This window comes from Musca domestica, unplaced genomic scaffold (assembly GCF_030504385.1).
Source record: "Musca domestica strain aabys unplaced genomic scaffold, Musca_domestica.polishedcontigs.V.1.1 14, whole genome shotgun sequence".
Classification (NCBI taxonomy): Eukaryota; Metazoa; Arthropoda; class Insecta; order Diptera; family Muscidae; genus Musca; species Musca domestica.
In genome coordinates this window covers 11,365,912-11,387,823 of record NW_026712192.1, presented here as the reverse complement: position 1 = coordinate 11,387,823, position 21,912 = coordinate 11,365,912, and the positions used below count along the sequence as shown (strand labels likewise).

Genomic DNA, 21,912 nt, shown 5'->3' with positions numbered 1-21,912 from the left:
ACGCAAACATTTTGGCCGCAGACCTTGGACATTCCAATAGGACTCAGCACCGTCGCACTCAACACAAAATGAGATTCCCCACTTCATTTCCAGCCCACAATGGCTACCAACATCTCCGTTGGACTATTGTGTCTGGAGTATTTTGGAAAGCAAGATTGACACAAGCGCTTCGCCGGGAATGGGCCAAAAAACAGCAGAGTAACATTCAGCGTGTGACCGTTTCATTGGCCGTTTGAAGGCCATTATTCGTTCTAAAGGCGCCCAATTCGAACAAATCTAAACTTATTCTAAAATTCGATGCTATTTCCGACATTTTTTGCTTTCATTCAATAATATTAAAAAAATATATAAAATGATGGCGTTTGACTTTGTTGCATTTTTTATCTCACCCTGTACTATATGGAGTCATCGAGAACTTTTTGAGAATGACTAATTTAATATACCCTACATCTTACTCTTTTCCTTTTTCGAAATATACGCATAAATATGGCAAAAAACCAAAACTGGTTATTGTTTGAAGTTCTTGGCTTCTATACACTATAAGAACAAATTGTAACATATATCCAGAGAACAATGTCGATCGTAAAATAGAGAGAATTATCATTTTATTTTTACCAAAAAAGAGGCATGATTAGATCTTTCAATTTTTTAAAAAATTGTTTCTTTTGAATCACGGAAAAAAATTAACACGCCCTTTACAAAGAATATGCATCTCGTCTATGGAATTAAATTATAAAATATTTTGTTTTTATAGTAAACTGGTCTCATTCATCTCACCTTCTTTCCTTTATTTTTCCTTAATTGCAATTCTTTAGCAAATTACAACTATTCCCATGTCTGGCTTTGAAACAATTTGCTCGTTATTTTTCCCAACTGTCATATTCATATTTAATTTTGTTTTGTTTTGCGAATTGTTGTCATTTGCAAATATTTGTGCCACTACTAGTTTTTGCATTGCTGATATTTTCTTTGTGTTCAGTACCAATTTTCTCAGCAGTTTGTGTTAATTTGTGTGAAGTAAGGTGCGCTTAGCTTTTCCTAAGTTTTCCTTGATTTTTTTCATTACAACAATTTATAGAATTTTTAATTTATGTAGAATAATTGTTGGCATAACGTATAAATTTATGCTTGTGGCGAAGGTAAGTGGAGATTTGAGGGTTCTAGGCGAACAAGAAAATCAAATTCCTGTGGTCATCTCCAGCTTGTAGCAAAGTTTTCCAACGAGAGTTCTTAGCCGCAATTTGATTTCCCAGGAACGGCGATAACTGGAAAAGCCAACAACAGTAGCAGCAGTGAAATAGTGACGGTGATTTGTTGGCTGAAGCCATCTTCAAGGTTCAACTATTATAATATGGTGGTGGTGATGGTGTATGTTCGTCGTCGTCGTGTGTAATGTGCATATGCAATCAATGGAATTGTCAAGTTATTACATAGCAGGAGAAAAGTGTGTGTGAGTGAGTCCAAGTGAAAACGAAAACGTACAAATCAAGCCAATAATAATCGTTGTAAGGACCAACGACCCATAGAAGAATCCTTAGTGAAGAGTGAGAGTGACACTTATGACTTGTCAAGAACTATTTACACACCACATATGGCTGGCAGGCCAGTAGCAAACAAGTCGCATACATAACTTGTATATAGAAAGCACTGGCTGGTTGCTGACTGAATGACTGGACGACAGACAGGAAAATAAAGCTGATTTTTTCCTCCAACGTATAGTATATGATCCAGAAATTCATATCTTCAGTGTCCAACAAATGCCAAATACATATATATCAGTGGATCTTGAAACGGTGTATAAACATAGTGTTGAAAAAAAGTTTTATTCAAAAGGACCACTAACTTCCTGAAACATTCGAGCAGAACAAACGAACGAACAAACGAATAAAGAAGGGAAAAACAATAACAAAAATCAGGTCACGGTACAAATTCAATGTCACACGTCATGTCAGGAAAAATTCTTCAACAGTTTTACTACTGTCACAAGATGTAATTTTATTTTGCACAAAAAAAGTAAAAGTGTAAGTGAAAATAAGTGAAAAAAATATCCCTTCTATGAAAAAGTAAAGGGCTTTAAACTTAAATGCACTGGCAAAACAGTGTTGAAGAACATCAATTGCAGTGTCTTAAATGCCATACACATATATTTATATCCTTAAACCTGGATCGATTTTGTACTGTGATACATATTGAAAAAAAAAATATTTTTTTTATAAAATATGGAATTGTACAGGAAAGAGTATTTTAAAACTTGTGAAGTTAGTAGATATTTGTTTTGGAAGCAAGGTATTTCGTAGGTTTGTGAAATTATCGATTCTCCAAGTTGATTTTATGACCTGCAAATTTGTATATGCTATATATTTAGTGAAGAATTAGAATTCCAAACCACAATGTTCTTTGGGAAACAAAATTTATTTCTAATAATTCCTAAAGTTGTAGGTTATTAATTTGGTTATAATCATTACGGTCATATCTTCGTATTCTAGGAATTTTCCAAATATTTTTCTCAGATATTAGAAATGATATGAGCTATGTATTTCGCTGGATTTTTGGTTAAATTTCATTGTTTTTTGATTAATGCATTTTAGAAAGTTTTGAAAGCAACAGGACAGCTAAACGCAATTTAAATGTGAATTCTAAAACTGGCAAGCAAGAACTTCCGTTTTCAAGATTCTAAGAGAATATAAAAAGTTCCCGAAGAAATTGTGCAAGTAATGAACCTATACTTGGTTTATCTATCACCCATATTGTATTCCAGATTTGCAAAGATTTTTAAACTTTAATAGTTAGAACACATTTTTACAAAGTTGCTCATGGCTGTTGAAATTGTCCCAAACCACAATATAACCTAACTATTGGTATTTTGAAGGCCCATACAAAATTATTGTTTAAAATTTTTTCAGTGACAACGAGTGCCTATTGTTCGACTGCGAAAAGTCCACTTTAAAATTTTAGATTCGTTCCATCAGTTCGTGTTAGGTCTTTTTAGTACTCAAAATGCACATTTTATCAGTTTGACATTTTTTTTTTTGATCAAAACTTCAGATATCATCCCAAATTGCCAGAATTTCAGGTTAAATACATACATAAAGCGCTTATCTGGCTGGCTTAAGTCATCGGCTGACTTCTTCGTAGATGAACAAAGGAGTTTTAGGTTTACTTAGTTCGATTTTGGGCCTAGGCTCCTTTGTTCATTTCCGAAGAAGCCAGCCGTTGACTTAAGACAGCCAGATAAGCGCTTTATGTATTCCCACCTTAACTGCTCTAAATCCAATTGTTGATAGGTGGTATGATCTACTTCAAATTCTACCATTTTAGAACTTTTCATAAACTTAAAATTCGAATTTAAGAAATCAAACCAAGAACAGGATGAGATAAAAAAACTGGAACAAAGTCAAACGCCATAATTTTTACATTTTTTTTTAATTTAATTGAATGAAAGCAAAAATTGTCGGAAATAACATCAAATTTTAGAATAAGTTTAGATTTGTTTGAATTGGTCACCCTTGGCAGGAAATCTGGCCTTCAAACTGCCAATGAAACCGTCACACGATGCCCGAATGTTGTTCTGCGGTATTTTGGTCCATCAACACTTTGGTGCCAACCTTGCTTTCCAAAATACTCCAGACACAATAGTCCAACGGATTGGTATCCGGTGATTTTGGTGGCCATTGTGCGCTGGAAATAAAGCGAGGAACCTCATTTTGAAACCATTCTTGGGTGGCGGGTGCTGAGTGCGATGGTGCTGAGTCCTGTTTGCGTGACCAAGGCTTTACCTACACCCTTCAGAATATTTTCGCGATAATATTCGTAATTTTTCTAATGCCACGGTCGATTAATACAAACGGAGAGCGACCAACGGCTGTTATGGCGGCCCACACCATCCGGCCATGGCCGGCGCGTGTATTCTGGTGGCCAACCGAAGGTGCACATTTTCAGCTGACCTCTTTTTTGCAAGTAAACACGGACATTTTGTTTGTTTCAAACTGCTGAGTCTATGTTCTTTCTGTTGCTGCGAAGTTCTTGCACTTATTGGAATTTCAATGGCTTTACACCGAGTTCATTTTTCAATATTTGCCGAATGAAATATTTCGATATGTTCACCTCATGAGCCATTTTTCGGTCACTTCTTTACTTTTCGAACCATTTCTGCTGATGTTGCTGTTTCCTTCCGTCCACATTCTTGACGTCGGCCTACGCTACCAGTATCACGGTAACGAGCGATGGTACGAGACACAAAAGATTTATTCACATTTAAATGCTGGACTGCTCCAACGATAGCCACTTGTGGTTTTCCACCCAAATATAAAGAAATCACACTATCACGCTTGAACTCCATCACGAATAACTTTTTTTCTGGAAAATTCTTACCAAAATGTTGTAAACAGTATTATGATTTGTCACTGGAATTATTTTAACAGTTGTCGGACTAGTGGCTTAGAAATGACAGGAGTCTGAAGTTGGCTGCAGTTTTTTCATCTCACCCTGTATATATAAAATAAAAATATTTTGGCAATGCCGTTACTTGGGCGAACCTGAATCCATTTACATATTTGTGACCTCTCTAACGAAAACTGACATTAATCTTGTTGGAAGCATAATTACGAATCATTACAACATATGGGTCATTCCCTCCAAATGGGAGAAATTATGATATGGACAATTAGGATCCGTGAAGATAGTAAAGTAACAGAAACGTTTAAACATTTGATGTGCCAATGCACGATGCTATCTAAGAATATGCTTAGATTAATTGGAGGGAAAGGTTCAAGCGGAATCAACATTAATTTTATGCTGACAACTGCTCTTGAGCAATTAAACTCATGAGATCGTTCCCGATCCCCTTTTCTGCCTTCTTCCACTACAAAAGCGATTACTATATAAGAACTAATATAAACTATATAAGAACCTAATGAAAACCTTCAAATCTCCAATTACCACAAACATCAAACAATTTTTTTTTTGATGTTTCAAAATAATATTTCCCTTTGTCCTTTTGCTAATTTCAGGTGGTTAAGTGTTTAGTGTGGTGTAAAGTGCGACAGTGGAGATACATTTGTGTTAGAACGCGCGTGTGCGACACTCACTAACTAACCGGAAACACAGAACATACAAAAATCGAAGAAGAAGGTTTTAGCATATGCTTTAATGCCGATCAACATTTACTGCTGAAATACCAAGGATTGTGAAACTCTCTCTGCTGCTGTTGAACGGAATCCATTATCTGACTAAGGAGACAATCGTAACTGTTACGGAAATACTAGGTGTTTTATTTTAAACGAAGGCGAAAACAACAAAATAAAAAACATGTCAGATATTGGAAGCGGCGATGGTGATCTTGGGGGACCAAGTATGTGTAGTTGTATATTTTAATACAACAAAATTGTAAAGCAATGGTAATGATTTTATATTAATTAGAATACAATGCCGCAGGTAGCAGCATGGAGGGAGCTGGAAGATGTGATTTTGATCCGTCGGTAAAAACTCCTCAGGGTCAAACCGAACAGGAGTTGGCCACTAAGATGTTGCAAATACAATCGAAACGTTTCTATTTAGACGTGAAACAAAATCGTCGTGGACGTTTCATTAAAGTGGCTGAGGTGAGAGAAAATAGTAAATCATTTGAACGATGTTTTCATTAATGTTTCATTTGTTATAGATTGGAGCTGACGGTAGACGTAGTCAAGTCTATTTAGCTTTATCTACAGCCGCCGAATTTCGTGATCATCTATCGACATTTAGCGACTATTATGCTTCTTTGGGTAAGGGTTCCTGCTATCATTTTTTGTTATGTTAATTTTAATTGAAATGCAAAAATATTTGTAGGACCACCGAATCCCGATAATTTACCCGAAGATGGTAAACTTAAATCGGAAATGATGACCAAGGATAATAGACGTTATTATTTGGATTTAAAAGAGAACGCCAGAGGACGTTTTCTAAGGGTAAGTGGGAGAACAGTTAATGTGAGATGGTTACAAGATAGACAAGGAAAAAAGGCAAATGAAACAGAAACAGAAAAAAAACAAGTGAAACATAATATAAAAAACGAATTCACATAATTCTTTAAAATGTAGACAGTCTTTAGAATGTGTACTTTGAATTAACTGATTTAAATTTACCAAATATATTTTTGGACATTAGATCTATTCTTGTATGTCCGCTCATCTCTCTTCTGCAGTGCGGCTGGGGCATACTTAAGAATCGGAGGTCTGTACATCACAATACACGGACTATATCCACCATTATCTCAAATATCGTTCGATGGTCCTAAGCTGCTTGTTTTTTATTTTCAATTGCTATGCATATGATTTAGTACTTTATCCTTAATGCATTTATTGTTTTCCCATAGGTTTCTCAAACAATTACACGGGGTGGTCCCCGTTCTCAAATTGCTATACCAGCCCAGGGTATGATCGAATTTCGCGATGCTCTCACCGATCTTTTGGAAGAATTTGGTACCAATGATGGCGGGTATGTCTCCATTTGAAATTTAATTTTAAAGATATTTTATTAAATGCCACCTATATTTCCAGATTTAAGGGAGATCTGCCTGAAGAACGTCACATGAAAGTAGATAATAAGAATTTCTACTTTGATATTGGTCAGAATAACAGAGGCGTTTACATGCGTATAAGTGAGGTAAGTTTTTTAAATTAGTGTTAATTGAATAGAATACTTTGTATTCGAGTTATGAAATATTTTTATCCATAGGCAATCGTCAAAGTCTTCTTAGAGAACAAGAGAATTTAGTTTAGAAAATCCGATTTTGAGTAACAAATTGGAACCGTATTTAAGCACTAAACAATTATAGTTTTATATATTTTATAGGTTTTAATTAAATGAAAATGTGAGTGTAATTTAAGAATGTGCAAATTCCTTAGAGGAGACTTACCAAAAAGGTGATAGTTGGCCTATCCCCAGACTACTTATCCTGTTTACCTTCGTGTAGAAACACAAGACTACATTATGTGGAACTTAACTTATGGATCAGCATCTTTAAATCATATTGATCCTAAAATGTCGGTCGCATTACTCGCTACAACTTTCAATAAGTCAGGCAAATTAGTAATCTTATATAAGGACTGGTTTGATTTAAAAATGCGCAGCTACGCGGGATTCGGCAACTGCTTCAGTCGGAGACCTTTGGTCAATTGTGTTCATCCTAGGAAGAACAAAGTTGTTGGGGATAGGGGAGAAATAAAAAATAGCATTTATTAAAAGAAGCGTGGAAAGTCAGAGAACGCCTTTGTCAAACTTGTAAAACAAGTCTAAAAAGAAGTTCGAGATTACATCACCCATCTGCCAAATAGCCTATGCCACCTGTTGGATAATATGGGACATTTGCATAGTAAATGTTCAATCCCCTCTAACTCTACTTTATCTTCATATTCATATTCAGTCAGGAACACTGTTGTCCCATATTGAGGTCAGGAGGCATCGACCCAGGATACGGCCACGGACTTGATTTCAAATGCGGGTGGGGACTCAACCCTATTAACGTACCGGGCGTTGTATGTGAGAACATACGGAGACAGAGCGGACAGCTGTCCGGCCTTCTTGAAAAAAACAGGATTCTGAGGCTTAGCCAAGAGGGCGTCCCATCTGGCTTCGGTAATTATTCACCTCTCTCAGATGAGGAGCTCGACGTCACTGTCATACCCTCATCTCAGAAAGATGAATCAATTCAAAAAGCTACGGAGAACTCCCACACCGGGCCCAGGTGATGTTGACTCAAGAAGTAGATCTATGGGCATGTACTGATACGGTCAACGCTGGGATGCAGGAAGTCATTGTGCGAGGTGATTGGAAGGTACTTCACCCACCAATAACCCAAGCAACCACCATGACTCCAACTCGAAGGAGGGTAGAGCAAGGAGGGGGTACAAGCGGACAGCTCTCAATAGGAAGGGGAAAGGTGTCCGAGTATGGTAGTCACTCTATATACCTCCATGATTTTGGTTACCTCGTCTACAATTGATTGATACAATTGATATGTCTGTTGATCTAGACGTCGGAGGTTCCCTATCCACCAGATGGTGATTTATATGGCTCTGTTTATAGCATTCATGCAGGTACTGCTTGACAGCATTTTATATATTTTTCCACTGTATAGTTGCATAGTTTACCCCAGACCGGCCTATTGCCTCCTCATGTAGCTGGTCGACAGGTGTTATGCGGAGGATCCCTGTTATTTCGTGGTGAACATTATATATTTTTCATATTCCTCGCATTAAAAAAGGGGTTTCGATTATTTAAGTAATTGATCGCAGATGCCGAATTGTGGAATAAAAGATATTTAGGTAGCGCTTTAGCTTTAGTCATGTGTTGCATCGAATTACCCACTTACTATCTTATTCAACTAAGAGGTTATATCAATAATGGTTTTTGGTACCGACATTAATGACATTTTATTTCTAAATATTTCAGGTGAAATCAAATTTCCGTACAGCTATAACTGTACCCGAAAAGTGCTGGACACGTTTTCGTGATATATTCAATGATTATTGTGAAAAAATGAAAAAATCGTCCGAATCGCCATCGTCAATCACTGCCGATAATAACACCATACAACAGCAACAACAGCAGCAGCAGCAGCCACAAGCCAAATAAATGTGCAATGGTGGCGCATTAAATTAAACACAGCAAAATAACAAAATGCATAAAAACAAATAATTGGAAGACCGGATTAGTGACAATTTAGAGCAAAGAAGAAACAAAACAAAAAATAAAGGAAAAGGATTGAAACGTAATCAGAAGTAGTAGTGGGAAACAATTGACAATGTCATTATTACTGTTATAATCTATTACATTAGACACACTATACACACCCACAACCACACACACACACACACACCAACATTCAATGCAAAACGACACACACATACACAAGTTAACCAAAAAATAAATAATAATGAAATCTTGTGTTATAACTACAGATGGATCCATGAAACAGTAACAGCTTCATTTGTTAATAATTATTAACAATTGACTATTTTTAATAATAATTATATAGAAACAGAAAACCGATAAATGATTTTAACCACTCTGTTAACAATTATCTTTTTAATTTTACCACATATTATATGAAAAAAAATATGAATCTAAATAATAATGATGATAAAGATGTTAAATAACATGATGTACTACTGTTAAGCTTAACACTTCGATAGATATGTGTCGTGCGTGAATTTAGGAATACATCGTAAAATGCAACCTGTAATTAAACAAAGAAAAACAAAAAGAAACAAAAAACAAACAAACAAAAAAACCTAATGTTCAAATCTTAAAACGAGGCGAAACGATGAGTAAAAAAATACTAAAAAAACAACAAAAAGAAATAAAGCTGATTGGCTATAGATAAATTACCTTTAGGAATCAGACCATTTTTAGACCGACAAACACCCCCCTCCCACTTATAACAAATAGGAATACAAACACCACATACATACATACTATAAAAGAAATAAAAATAGCAAACCAAATTTCACTTACCCACCTTGTATCAAATATGTGTTATTGCTCGCTATCCTTTCAAGGCCAGCAGTACACATTTGAGAGAAAACGAACGAAAGCAAACAAAAAAACAATAAACAGACATAGTTACTGCAATTTAAACACAAATACACACAAACACACACATATACACACAATCATGGTGAAAGTGCATTTTAGAAATGGGATTTGCTGCAAATGTCATGGACGGTCAAACATAAGGTTCAAGGCTTAATGCTGATGATAATGATGAGATCGTAATAAGTATATAAAAATATATATTTTTTTCATTTGAAATTTTATTTTTATTTAGGACTCAAAATTTTTATTTTAATATTTCATTGGAAAAATTGTATTCACCAGATTTTTAATCCCTTATCTAAAATGCAGTTTAGCTCTCACACCACACTTGATAGACATTGAAATGCGATTTTGAAATAATATGTTGAATACATACGTTCCTTTGCAAACAGGAAATATAACTAAATTAAATATCATAAAATGATAATAAAACAGGGGATTTTTTGTTTTGTTACATCCCTCAATTCTCAATTCTTGTTAAATAAATTAAAACAAACACACCAATCTTTCCACTATTATTTTATCTTTTATGATTTTTACTGTTAGAATTGTTTTATTTACACCACACACATTTTAATCATCTTTGATTATGCCAAACCAGGGATAGGATTGCTTTGAGCGACAGTCCCCAATATATTGCTTTCTGGTTTCGCCGAAATCGAAGCTGATCGAAAATGTTTGTTAAATATATATTATGTTTTGGAATTTCTCTATTTTCTTAGAAAACTATTTATTTAAAATAAAAAAAAATCTTACGTTTTTTTTTCTCTACTTAGTTTTATATACATACATATTATAACTGTAACATATTGTGTAATTGTTTTTTCGTGTTTATTTTTTTATTAATTAATAATTATCTTATTTATATATACATACAAAATACATACATGAACACTTGTTTCAGTCTGCTGTGATGGATGAATGCTTTCATTTGCAAAACAAAACAAAAAAAAATTAAGAAAAATTCAAGTTATTTAAAAAAATGTGATTATGTGGAAATCTATAATATAAATGAAAATGTTATTATATAATAATAATAAACAAATTAGTTTTATCTTAAATCAATTGCAAATGCAAAATCAAAATGAATGTTTGTTTTTATTTTATTACGTATATTTTTTTTCTTTATAAACTAAGGCAATGAGATATAATTTTTTTATATTTGCAAGGAGGACAAAATTGGGTTATAATTTATGTTAATTTTTTTCAGCTACTTCACTCGGAAACAGACTTTTCATTGTGCAGTAAGAAAACGTAAAAAAAATAAGTGAAGGGCGGAATAGTTTAAAAAAACGCTGAATGCGAGTAATATTAGAAATAAGAACATGAAATTAACCCATTCCAATACTACTTGACCGAGGTTAGAAGTTCCATAGAGAAGAGATTGAAACTTGCAATCCCTTTCCCTCCCAAAAGTCAACGAACAATGCTCTGTTGTTCTATTCCTTTGTCATCTTCAAAGGGTCTTCAATACTCAATATTACTCCCCTTCTCATTCAGTTACTTCAACAACATTTTATGTTGCATGCCTTTTATTTCTTATTGGTTGGACCGATTTCGGATTTAAGGTAAAAGATCTGTGCGCCTTAAGTGTCATGAATTACTACTATGCTAGGCAAACACAGGGACGCGTGCCTTCAATGAGCGCAATTTCCTCCACACTTTCAATCTGAAGCAAAGAAAAGCCATTTAATTGGAAAATTAGAAGAACATAAAAGTGTATCTCTCCGCCTGGCCCAATTATAAGGTTTTTCTGCAAGAGAATTTGTCTTAAAAAAGCTGTTATTTTATCAGATAAAATGCCAATTTGCATGCTCTAGGGGAAAATAAAAATGTTCGCCTTGACCATTGCCCAATGATGTTTTGACGTTTGTTTTGGATGTATATATTTGTTTAATTTTATTTGATAGATTGTTTGGTAATAAGCTGCGCTTCAACCTTATACGAACTTATACTTGGATCATGACCAGACCTTTAACTTGAGGGTCCTCTGTGAGTTCATATGTTCGCTCATTCGGTTCTACTTATTCTACGTCATGATTAAACCATCATTAAATAGACATAAACGGATAACTTTCAACAAATGATTCTATAAATTAATTTTTGATCTAGTTTACTAGCCCTTTTCATTTTGTGGCGGGAAAATGGGTTTGTTTTGACAAATTGCCTTCGGGTTTTTACAGCGATGTTGTCTGTTTACTTTTTAGAGTTTTCTTACAAAAGAGAATACGACTACCTTACTCTCTGAGAAGGAAATCACTTTACAATTCATGCAGGAAAACTAATCAGACATATCTCCTATTCTGGCATGTCATGTTATTTTTTCTGTAGGCGCAGACCATTTATATAATTAATTTCGTGATTTTTCAATTAAATGAGATATATGTATTTAATGTCCTCAAATCATTGCTTGTTTAACAAACTTTATTACATGACAACATATTAAAACATTTTTCTAAACATTAAATATTTAAATTTAATAATAAAAATTACATTTTATTTTTATATTAGCTTATTCTAAATACAATTATTTATAGGAAATAAAAATTATTTAGTAACTCAAAATATAAATCTAAAAATACTTTAGTAGTAATGACAACAATGCCTACAAACAAACACTTCAATTATAAACAAAAAACAACAACAAAACGTAAAACAAGGTTTCTGGTTTATTTTATCGTCTTTCTTTCGAAAACTTCATTCTATTATTGTTTTTGGCGGGGAAGTCCAAGGCACGATTATTACCAATACAATGATGGTTAAAATCTACAGCAAGGTGACATCCAAAAACCTGCATTGGACTTCTACTTTATTTTCACAAAAAAATTAAAGCTTTAATCTTAAATACGGTCCATAATAAAAACAAAACAAAGAAAATACAGAAAACAAGGTCTAAGCATGGATGTAATTCTTGATAACTAAGTAATTTGTCTTAAGAGAGGATTGAGAGTTCGAGTAGATGTATATATGATTATAACAGTTAATTTAATAAAACAAACAAAACAAAACAAAAACTATCAAAATTACCTAGTTGTGTTAACAAAGAACAAACAAAAAAGAAAGAAAAGAACAAAACAACAGCAACAACAAATGAAAATCTAAACAAATGATAATGCAAATAACAAATCCTTATAAGTGTTAGACAATTAAAAGTAATGTGAATGAAAGTAAAACAAAACAAACAAACAAAAGAAAACAAAACATACAAAGAGAAAACAAAAATCATAAGAAATCGACCTGAAAATAATTATATTATTATACTCTCCATCAAAGGAGAGCGAACGATAGCGAATAGAAAGAGGAAATATGCTTCTATTTGTTTAACAAATAAAAAAATAGGATAAAGGACAATGTCTGGATGGAAAAATTGAACATACACACTAAAATGCAAGTATGCATCAGCAAGCTTAAAAGCCGGAAATGTCTGTTGTCAGTCTGTGTGTGTGTGTATTGGAGTATCCATAATATCTCCGGAAAAATGTTTTGAACGCTGTATGTGTATGACAGACACCACATAACAAAGCCTAGCTTTGTAAGTTAACAAAATATAACAATAATAACAAATTTCATTTTAAGATTGGGATTTTTTCCGACCCAAGGCTTAATTTCTAGTTAGATAAATTGTAAATAAGATTATATACTGAACTTGATTATACACAATTGACATTTTAAAATATATGAATAGCAGATCGTTTGCAATTTTTCCACATGGATATAGAAAACCCATGGCTGAAGAAGAATACTAGTTTCAGTTACGAAATAAACAAGTACATCCATGGCCAATTTATAAGGTACCCCTTCGAAGCTAGCTGACTACCACATTTAATGACAAAGTGTACTATTGTGATTGAAGTGGCAGAACAAAAGATAAAGAAATAGCCAACAAAATGTAAAACAGATTTTGATATTAAATCAACCGTAAATCGTGATTACAACCGATTTTTTATCGTACAGGGCCTTTAAATTAAAAAAAAAACTTATCTAAAATATTTGTGTCTGGCGAGTAGCATATTTTTTTTAAATAGATGTGTGCGATTATTTTGAGCAAAGTGTTATTCGATGACCCAAAAGTCCAACAAAGAGAGAATGAAGAGAGCAATTTTCATAGTTGAGTCACTTGCAAAATCTGACAGGAAAATATTCTTAGTGAGAACCATGGTAGAAAAATACATGTAGATGCATCAACGCTTGGCAACATTGATATGCCAACAATTTTAAAACGTTTTGACAAAAATAAGTAGATTTTTGTATGTTTTCTTATAGGACATAAATCTTATAGTACGTTTATATATATGAGGGTTAACCCACTGGATTTGGATATAAATTGTCATATCCATTACTTTTACTTCAAATAAATCCCCTCAAAATAGGTTAACCGTACAAAAACTTCTAACGTAAACATGGCATTAGATTGTTATGATATGAATTTTTCAAAAATTTTTACAAATATCCATAATTTTTCATTAAAAATGTTCAATTCTAAAATTGCTTTGTAAATTCATTGTCCCAGCAGCGGTGTCGATGCGATTACCTGTATTCTTCTATCATGGCAAGGGTGTTAAGTTGCAAGTACATAAGAAGCTTGAAGTCATGGCTATGCATATTTTGTAACATTTCATAAAGGGAGTACAGAGCCGCACTAAAATCCTGCCGTCATTATCCATTATAACTTGACTATAATATGCCCAGCCTTGACTTCAAGCCTTTTATGTACTTGCACCCTAAGTACACAAGAAGCTTGAAGTCATGGCTAGGCATATTTTGGGGTATTTCATAAAGGGATTACATAGCCGCACTAAAATTCTGCAGTCGTTTTCCTTAAAATTTGACATTAATATGCCTAGCCATGACTTCAAGCTTTTTACGTACTTGCACCTTTAGAACTATTGGTAACATTAGGTTCGTTCGTTTACTTTCCCAGTAACATTAAAAATGGCCAATATCGGTCCAAACGACCTGAATTTTAGCACATCCGACCGAATTCAGTCCAGAAGTAAGTACATCAAATTTGAATATCGATTCAGATATAGCTATAGCTCCCATATATATGTTTCATCCGTACTTCACAAGAATGATGTTTGCTACCAGATTTCAGATGTAGCCCACAAATACCTCTGTCAAATTTTATCAAGATCGGATTAGATTTGGGTATAGCTCCCATACATATCTTTATCCAATATATGTTTTATTATGAACCAAATGGCTAATATCAGTCCAAATGAACTAAATCTTGTCAACAACAATGATCTTTGGTACCAAACATTAGATAAAGCTCAGAAAGAAGTGCCTAACCTTTTATCAAGATCGGTTTAGATTTGGATATAGCTCCCATATATATTTTTATCCGATTTCAGGTTTTTTCTGCACAAAAAGGCTAATGGCAGTCTAAATGACTTCAAATTTGGTAAAAATTGGTTCGGATATAGATATAGCTCCCATATATATTTTTCATCCGATTTCGTGTCCCTCACATGCGTAATATGCATTCCACAACAATGATATTTGTTACCGGGCATCAGATACTGCTCGAAAATACGGGAGCTCTACTAAATACGCATAGTGGCGTAGGGTATTATATAGTCGGCCCCGCCCGACTTTTGACCTTTCCGTACTGGTTTTAGCTGCATTTGACATAATTTCGCTCTCACTTACTGAACTTTTCGGTATACGAACAGCTTCCAGTAAAAATTTTTACAAACTATCGAGTAAACGAACACACCTAATATGTCTGCTTGCTTTTTGCAAATTTTACTCGTGAGAGAGAACTGTTAGTTAATTGAAAATGGACACCTCACAATTAATGAACGTTTTTTCAATGGCATAGCATGACTGCAATATAATATAAAATATTAAAAAATAAGTCAACAGTCGCGTTTGTGGAAGTCGCTACAGCTCTCCAAGCTTTTTCCTTAGCAATCTTGTTGCGATATGTTTTTTTTTTGTCAAAAAGGCAAGAGTGAATTCTAGTAAGATAAGAGAGAGAGAGGGAGAAGATATTCGCTCTGAGAGAACTGTTTTGCCCAGAAATAACGGGAACTAGTAAATATGTCTAGACTTGATGGAAATCCATCAAAATCAACATTTCAGTAAAAAAGTGGTTAACGAGAACACCATATTTGAGCGTGTTCCCTTCGTTTTGCTTGTAAATTTGACTAGATTTTCAAATGGGTTGAGTAAAAAAAATTAAAACTAGTACAATATGCAATTATGATTTCGAATATTTTAAAATGTTTAATTGTGTTAATTGAAGGAAAGTACCCCAATTTTAGCAATAAAAAATCATAATTCAAAATAAGGGGACTATGGGGAAAACTCAGCAATAATTTGGCCGAATAGAAAATTACCCAAACAGAATGAACTATTGACGGCTTAGCTTTGCAATCCAGGGGCTTAATTACGGTTCTAAAAAATGTGATATGAGAACAAATTTTACCAAAAATAAATAAATAAAACATTTCTCATTACAAATTTTTATAGAAAAAGAATCCTGGGGTCAGGCAAGGGAGCACAAAAAGCAAACGTAAAACTCATGCAGCAAAAGATCATTCTGTTTCGGTCTAATTGGCTTTTGATTAATCGATTCGGAAAACAAATTTGGTCGTTAATGGCATTTGAATTGATTAGCCGAAATAATATTTTAATTTCGTCTCCACTACATGGTGTGATATTTTTTGTTTCTTGGGAAATATTAAAGCCGCTGTGAATTAAGCCCGCCCATTTCCTTCTTGTACATAAAGGTATGAAGACATTTTTAAAATGTCCTCGTTACAAACTAGAAAGATATTCAAAATAATATGTTGGAGGGTATAAATAATTCGGCTTAGTCGAATATGCATAGCACTCTTAATTGTTTTTAGTAAAAATTACTAATAAAATAAATTTAGAATCTAATGATATATAAATATATATTTAATTATAGAAGAAACAAAATAAAAACAACAAGAAGAGCAACAAAATGTCCTAAAGTAACTGAAAAGAAAAAAAGATAAAACAAATTCACATACAAAACAAAAGACAAAAGAAAGAAACATGTAAAAGTCCTTCTAATCTGTGTTTGTATTCTATGTTAAATAAATTGTAATGATGATTATGAAGAAAATAAATAGAAAAAAACATAGCTGAAATGTAAAAAACAAAACAAAACAAGATGTAAGAAATCCCCAAAATAGGTAAACAACACGGTCCATTGAGGTACATGTATTGGGTGTTTGTCAAACTCCTAGCCGCGTTGTTTTGGTAGGTTCGAAAAAGAAACATAGAGCAAACGAACAATATTGAGAAGATTAAACAGAGACATTCGGAACAGAAGTGAAATGAAGCCAAGTTGCAGGTGGATTTTCTATATTTTATCTTTTGTAAAAAATAAAAAATGTTTTTATATGGATTATATTCATGGATGGCGCCCAAATGCATTTTAAAACGTTGGCCGTTTGGGATATCCGTCACCTGTTTTTGAAAAATATGCTCACTTCTTAAAGTTTGTCTAGAATATGAATAGAATAGCTAAAAACACTTTTAAAAGTAATTAATACGGTTCCTTAGGTGATCCTCCTGGTCTACTGAGAATGAAGTCGAGGGGGTTTAACATGATTCTCGCCTAAATGGCTCTAAACATGATACACTATTGCACCGGGGTTGCGATACAAGCAGCCCTTAAAAATTAACCAGTGTTCTCTTAGATAGTGGAAACCCACACACAGCGTTCTAGTTCTATTTCGCAGGTACTTATTACAAGATCAGCTACATGGATTTCATTTCCCTCTTGGTTAGGGGTTGAGAACTATCTTACACATCTGCCGCACGTGGCTGAGAATGCAACTCTACATTAAGCCGAAACTCTTCCCGCGATTTGGATATAAACCACAACCTCCACGTTGAATCCAAAACATAAGACTCTCCGTAGTCAGGCTAGATCAGCATATCTAGGGGTTTTAGACTTCGCGGTGTCAGAAAAGTGTGTGGTCGAAACTACTACCAGTTATTGTTTCATACAACCCGGGACTACACGGGCACGATCCGTAGTGGCATTCTCTAACCCGTTTTCGAGTTACCGACAAAAATTGTTAACTTTGAAACTCAAAATTTTGATATAAAAAAAGAAGTTAAACATTGGTATCTATCGGTACTTTTTAGAGACTACTTTCATTTCGTCGCTATCTTCAAATTTCGTTAATTACCGAAATAATAAACATTTTAATTTTACCGAATTTTGTTGGTAACTAAATAAAATGGGTTAGAGAATTACACTACAGGGAATAGGATGAATGAAACACAAAAGTGTCACACTGATAGATATGTGTAATCACTACGTTTACATGGACGTAGCAAGATCACTGCGAAGAGCGATGCCTTTTCACTTCTTCCTCTCCGCAAAACCTATTTGGTTTGAAAGTGCACCCGATAAAGATCGTGAAGATCTGTTACTATGAGACTGAGGTTTGCAATTTCCTGGAATTCCTCACGACCTGCGTACCAGAAAAGACCTTCTGTGGCAAACATACGCGCCTAGGAGTGTACAACCCCACAAAACAACATAAAAAAGGCGCGTATGTTTGGCTAACTGTAAACTGTCTACGACTGTAAAGCCCAACATAAAAATATGACGACCTGCATTAAACTAGCGATCTTCAACAAGTTGACGCCATACCTGCAAATTTCCCAAGATTAGCACGATGAGAGCTAGTGGATAGTGCACGACATACATCCCATTGGACATTCGAGAATACATGAACACAACACATGCAGCCAATCCTCGACTGGAGCGCCACACCTAGGGTTCTCCTATGTAAAAATGCATTGAGAGGCCCATGCCTGGTCAACAAATATCCCATATGAAGGCCAAATCCAAAATAGGGGTTAGTCGTGAAAGTTCACGTGCATTTTCGCTCTCGTTTCATCTAGATTGCCATCTACAGTGTTCGAATTCACGCAGCTGCGCCTTGCTATCAATGGCACTGTCCAGAATTTCTATCGCCCAATCTGTAGTGATGATCCCAATCAGACCTCAGTATTCGACGGACATCCCAACTATACTGCACATCTTCTCTTTGACCAAATGACGAAATACATTACTTCTGTTTGGGAGAGTGGAGGGTGCATTGAACTAGTACAATCCCTCCTATTTCGAATTTTCATAAGAATAAGGTATTTGTTTCGGAAAAGATGCTCTTGAAGACGATGCTCTCTCAATCAGACATCCATAAGATACGTCTATTTTGTGCTGTAAGCTCATAGTTAATGTAGATGTAGCTATTTGTATGAGAATTAACTATCCCATGGACTTGGTGTCTAGTCAGGTTTTCGGAAAAGATGATCTTGAAGGCAATGCTCCCTCAGTCAGACATCCATAAGATTCGTCTATCTTGTGCTGTAAGCTCATAGTTAATGTAGATGGATCCATGGTACAATGATATCAAGGTAGGGCTATGATACCATATGATTTTAATTTTTTTATTTTCTTGGCTTAATATGTCATCTTTATTTGTTTATGTAGTGTTTTCTTTTCAATAACAAAAAAATTGTTCAGAAAATATTCAAATTCGGATGTTTTCAAAATGTTTATTTCAACGTATGCATCGACAAAATCTAGAGTTTTTGTAGCGAAATAATCCTTTAGAGATATATAGTACATGATTTTGAAAAGAAGTGCTGACCTTTCATTCAGTTATCGCGTTTTTCAATTATTTAATTAAAAATAAATGCAACAAGTTGTTTGATTTTTTATTGTTTTGATACTAATTTTGACATTACAAGCCAAACAGGTAGACCTCTATACTTGCAATTTTTTCAAAGTTGACCTACCTTCTCTTCATTGTACCATGGATGGATCTATTTGTTGGACAATTATTGTTCCCATCAGGTATACACTTATCGACTCGGTGTTTCATATAGTTTTTTCATCATCTCTTTTTTCTTAGGCACTGAAGAGAATTCTGTAGTTTTCATGTTCTCCGATTTAATTTATGAGTTCTCAATGTGAGAATTGTTTACTTCGACACCCAGAGAAGCTGTAATCTTTTTAACAACTCTCTCTCTCTCTGTCCCCATTTCAATAGCATTTGCGTTGTTGATTTCTGTGTTGCGTTTAAGCTTCTTTTTCTCCAACTTTTTAACTCTCATTTCCATTTCAATTATCTGTCAGCTCTTCTCTTTATCTTTATTTTGGACGTTTACGACCTGAGTAGAAATATCAGTTAATTAATAAAATTAATAAAATTGAGCTCGAGGTCTTTGTTGTTTTTTTTTATACTATTTTTTTATTATTTTCGATATTTCGATTTGTCAGAGAGGACAGCAACACAGGGTCGACGTCGTTACTTGGCGAAATGTTGAAAATTTTTGTTATATGTTAAATATTGTTCCTGATGATGTCTTCCTTCGGAGGACGAAATTTCGAAAATAATAAATAAATAATATTTAAAAAGCAACAAAGACCTCGAGCTCAATTTTATTAAACTTACATTGGAATAATTTAAAATAAAGGTCGAATAAAATAACTAAAAATCAGAAAAATATTAGTTAATGTTTCATTTATTTATTTTAGACTCTAAGTCAAGTTCTACAGTTTTTCTCTTGATCGATTTAATTCGATATGAGTTCTCAATGTGAGAATCGTTTACTTTGACACCCATATACGTTGGAATCTTTTAACAACCGTATCTGCCTTCATTTGGATAGCATTTGCGTTGTTGATTTCTATGTTGTGTTTAATTAACTTTTGCTCCAACTTTTAACCTTCATTTCCATTTCAATGTGAGAGTAATTTACTTTGATGCCTATAGAAGCTGCAATCTCTTATAAATCAGTCTCTGCCTCCATTTCGACAGGATTCGCGTTGTTTATTTTTGTTGCATTCAATCATCTTTTGCTCTCAGTTCTTCTCTTTATCTTTACTTTGGATGTCAAGGACATCAGTAGAAAAATTAGTTAATGTTTCATCTATTTTGTTATGATGCTGTTGAAATTGCATTCATGTTAATGATCTTTTGCTGCATTTCTGTTTTCAGTTCGCCTATGTCCGATCTGAGCTCTTCGTTTTTATTCATACGGTTAGTTTGAGACTCAGGCAATGCATTATTGTTGTTGGAGATAATGAATTTTGATCTCGTATGTTGTCGTTGAGATTACTACCACCATTACCAACATCATCCTCTCTCGATTTCTTCTGTTGCTGTTTATGGACATATGTCTCCACCGGAATTTGTTCTTCACTCGGAATTTTATGTGTCGTAAGGTGCTGCAGATTTATTTTGATGCGTATTTTGATGAGTATGTCCAGTGTAAATGAATGTTTCGTATATATTGTTAGGTGATTTTTGCTTAGCTTGCAAATTTCACATTTCCACTCCAATTTTTTCATCGTGCTCATAGTTTTAAGTGGTCTCAGAGAGTACCGTGCATGTTGAGAAGTAGAATTTTTTGTCGCAGTTACGATCTTTTCCTTATAATATCAATGAAGTTAAACAAAAACTTCATTGCTGGAAGAACTTTTGAAATATTTTGCAACAGTCCGCGACAATTTAAGACACTTCTGTTCACTTTGAAAGTCACAGCTGAACTGTGACATTTACATTTGTACGTTTACATACAAATTCTCTACCCGGATTAAGGCTGATAACTGACCAATCACATGAAATAAATATATATTTAGTATAGTCAGATTTATTCGGGTTCCTCAATTATTAGAGTTAACCCGGGTAGATGAAACAAAAAAAAAAAATACAAACTCCATGCAGAACTTGGCTTCATTTCACTTAGATAAGACGTCTGTTGTAAAATAAAAAAAAATAATAAAAACCAAAATAATTATAAAAATAGAGTAATAATATAAAATAAATTAAAACAAAATATATAACTAAAATTGAAAAACCAAAATCACACACAAGAAGAAAAAGAAGAAAAACAACAAAACAAAACAAAAACTGTTATAAAAAGTAAATAATTGTTTTTATTATTATTATGATTATTTTTTCTAAACAAAAATATAGTTACGTATTTACTTGAAAATAAAAAGAAATATCCTCTAAATAAATTCAATAAATTCTACTTTAGCCAAATTAGCTAAATACTGTTGATGTAACTTAAAACAAAAAAAGAAAGAAAAAAAACTAAAAGAAAAAACACAAAACAAACAAAACTAAAATTTTGTATCTAATTATTTTTTTACTGATTTTCTTCTGGGATGATGATGGCATGCATGTTGCAGAATGTGTAGAAGCACTGTGTTAATGCTTATAATGATGATTATATAATGGAAAATTATCTTTCAAGAACGGGGAGGGAGTATATTTTTAGCAATCAGTGTTATATTTTTGTTCTAGCATCTTAACATCTAAC

General features: G+C 33.7%; 1 protein-coding gene across 7 annotated transcripts; it reads left to right on the top strand.

Moving 5' to 3' along the window:
* Nucleotides 1-920: 920 nt before the first annotated feature.
* Nucleotides 921-21,301, top strand: LOC101890893 (transcriptional activator protein Pur-alpha). 7 transcript variants are annotated; one of them, XM_005185990.4, is made up of 8 exons: nucleotides 921-1,022; nucleotides 5,010-5,350; nucleotides 5,434-5,600; nucleotides 5,660-5,762; nucleotides 5,827-5,945; nucleotides 6,353-6,474; nucleotides 6,537-6,642; nucleotides 8,431-21,301. In XM_005185990.4, exons 2-8 carry the CDS (start codon nucleotides 5,308-5,310, stop codon nucleotides 8,611-8,613), a joined length of 843 nt encoding a protein of 280 aa, XP_005186047.2. In that variant the 5' UTR covers nucleotides 921-1,022; nucleotides 5,010-5,307; the 3' UTR covers nucleotides 8,614-21,301. The 7 variants fall into 7 exon arrangements, with proteins under 7 accessions (XP_005186047.2, XP_005186042.2, XP_011293571.2 ...); XM_005185985.4 differs by having other exon boundaries at nucleotides 5,419-5,600; XM_011295269.3 differs by having other exon boundaries at nucleotides 935-1,017; nucleotides 5,419-5,600.
* Nucleotides 21,302-21,912: the final 611 nt, after the last annotated feature.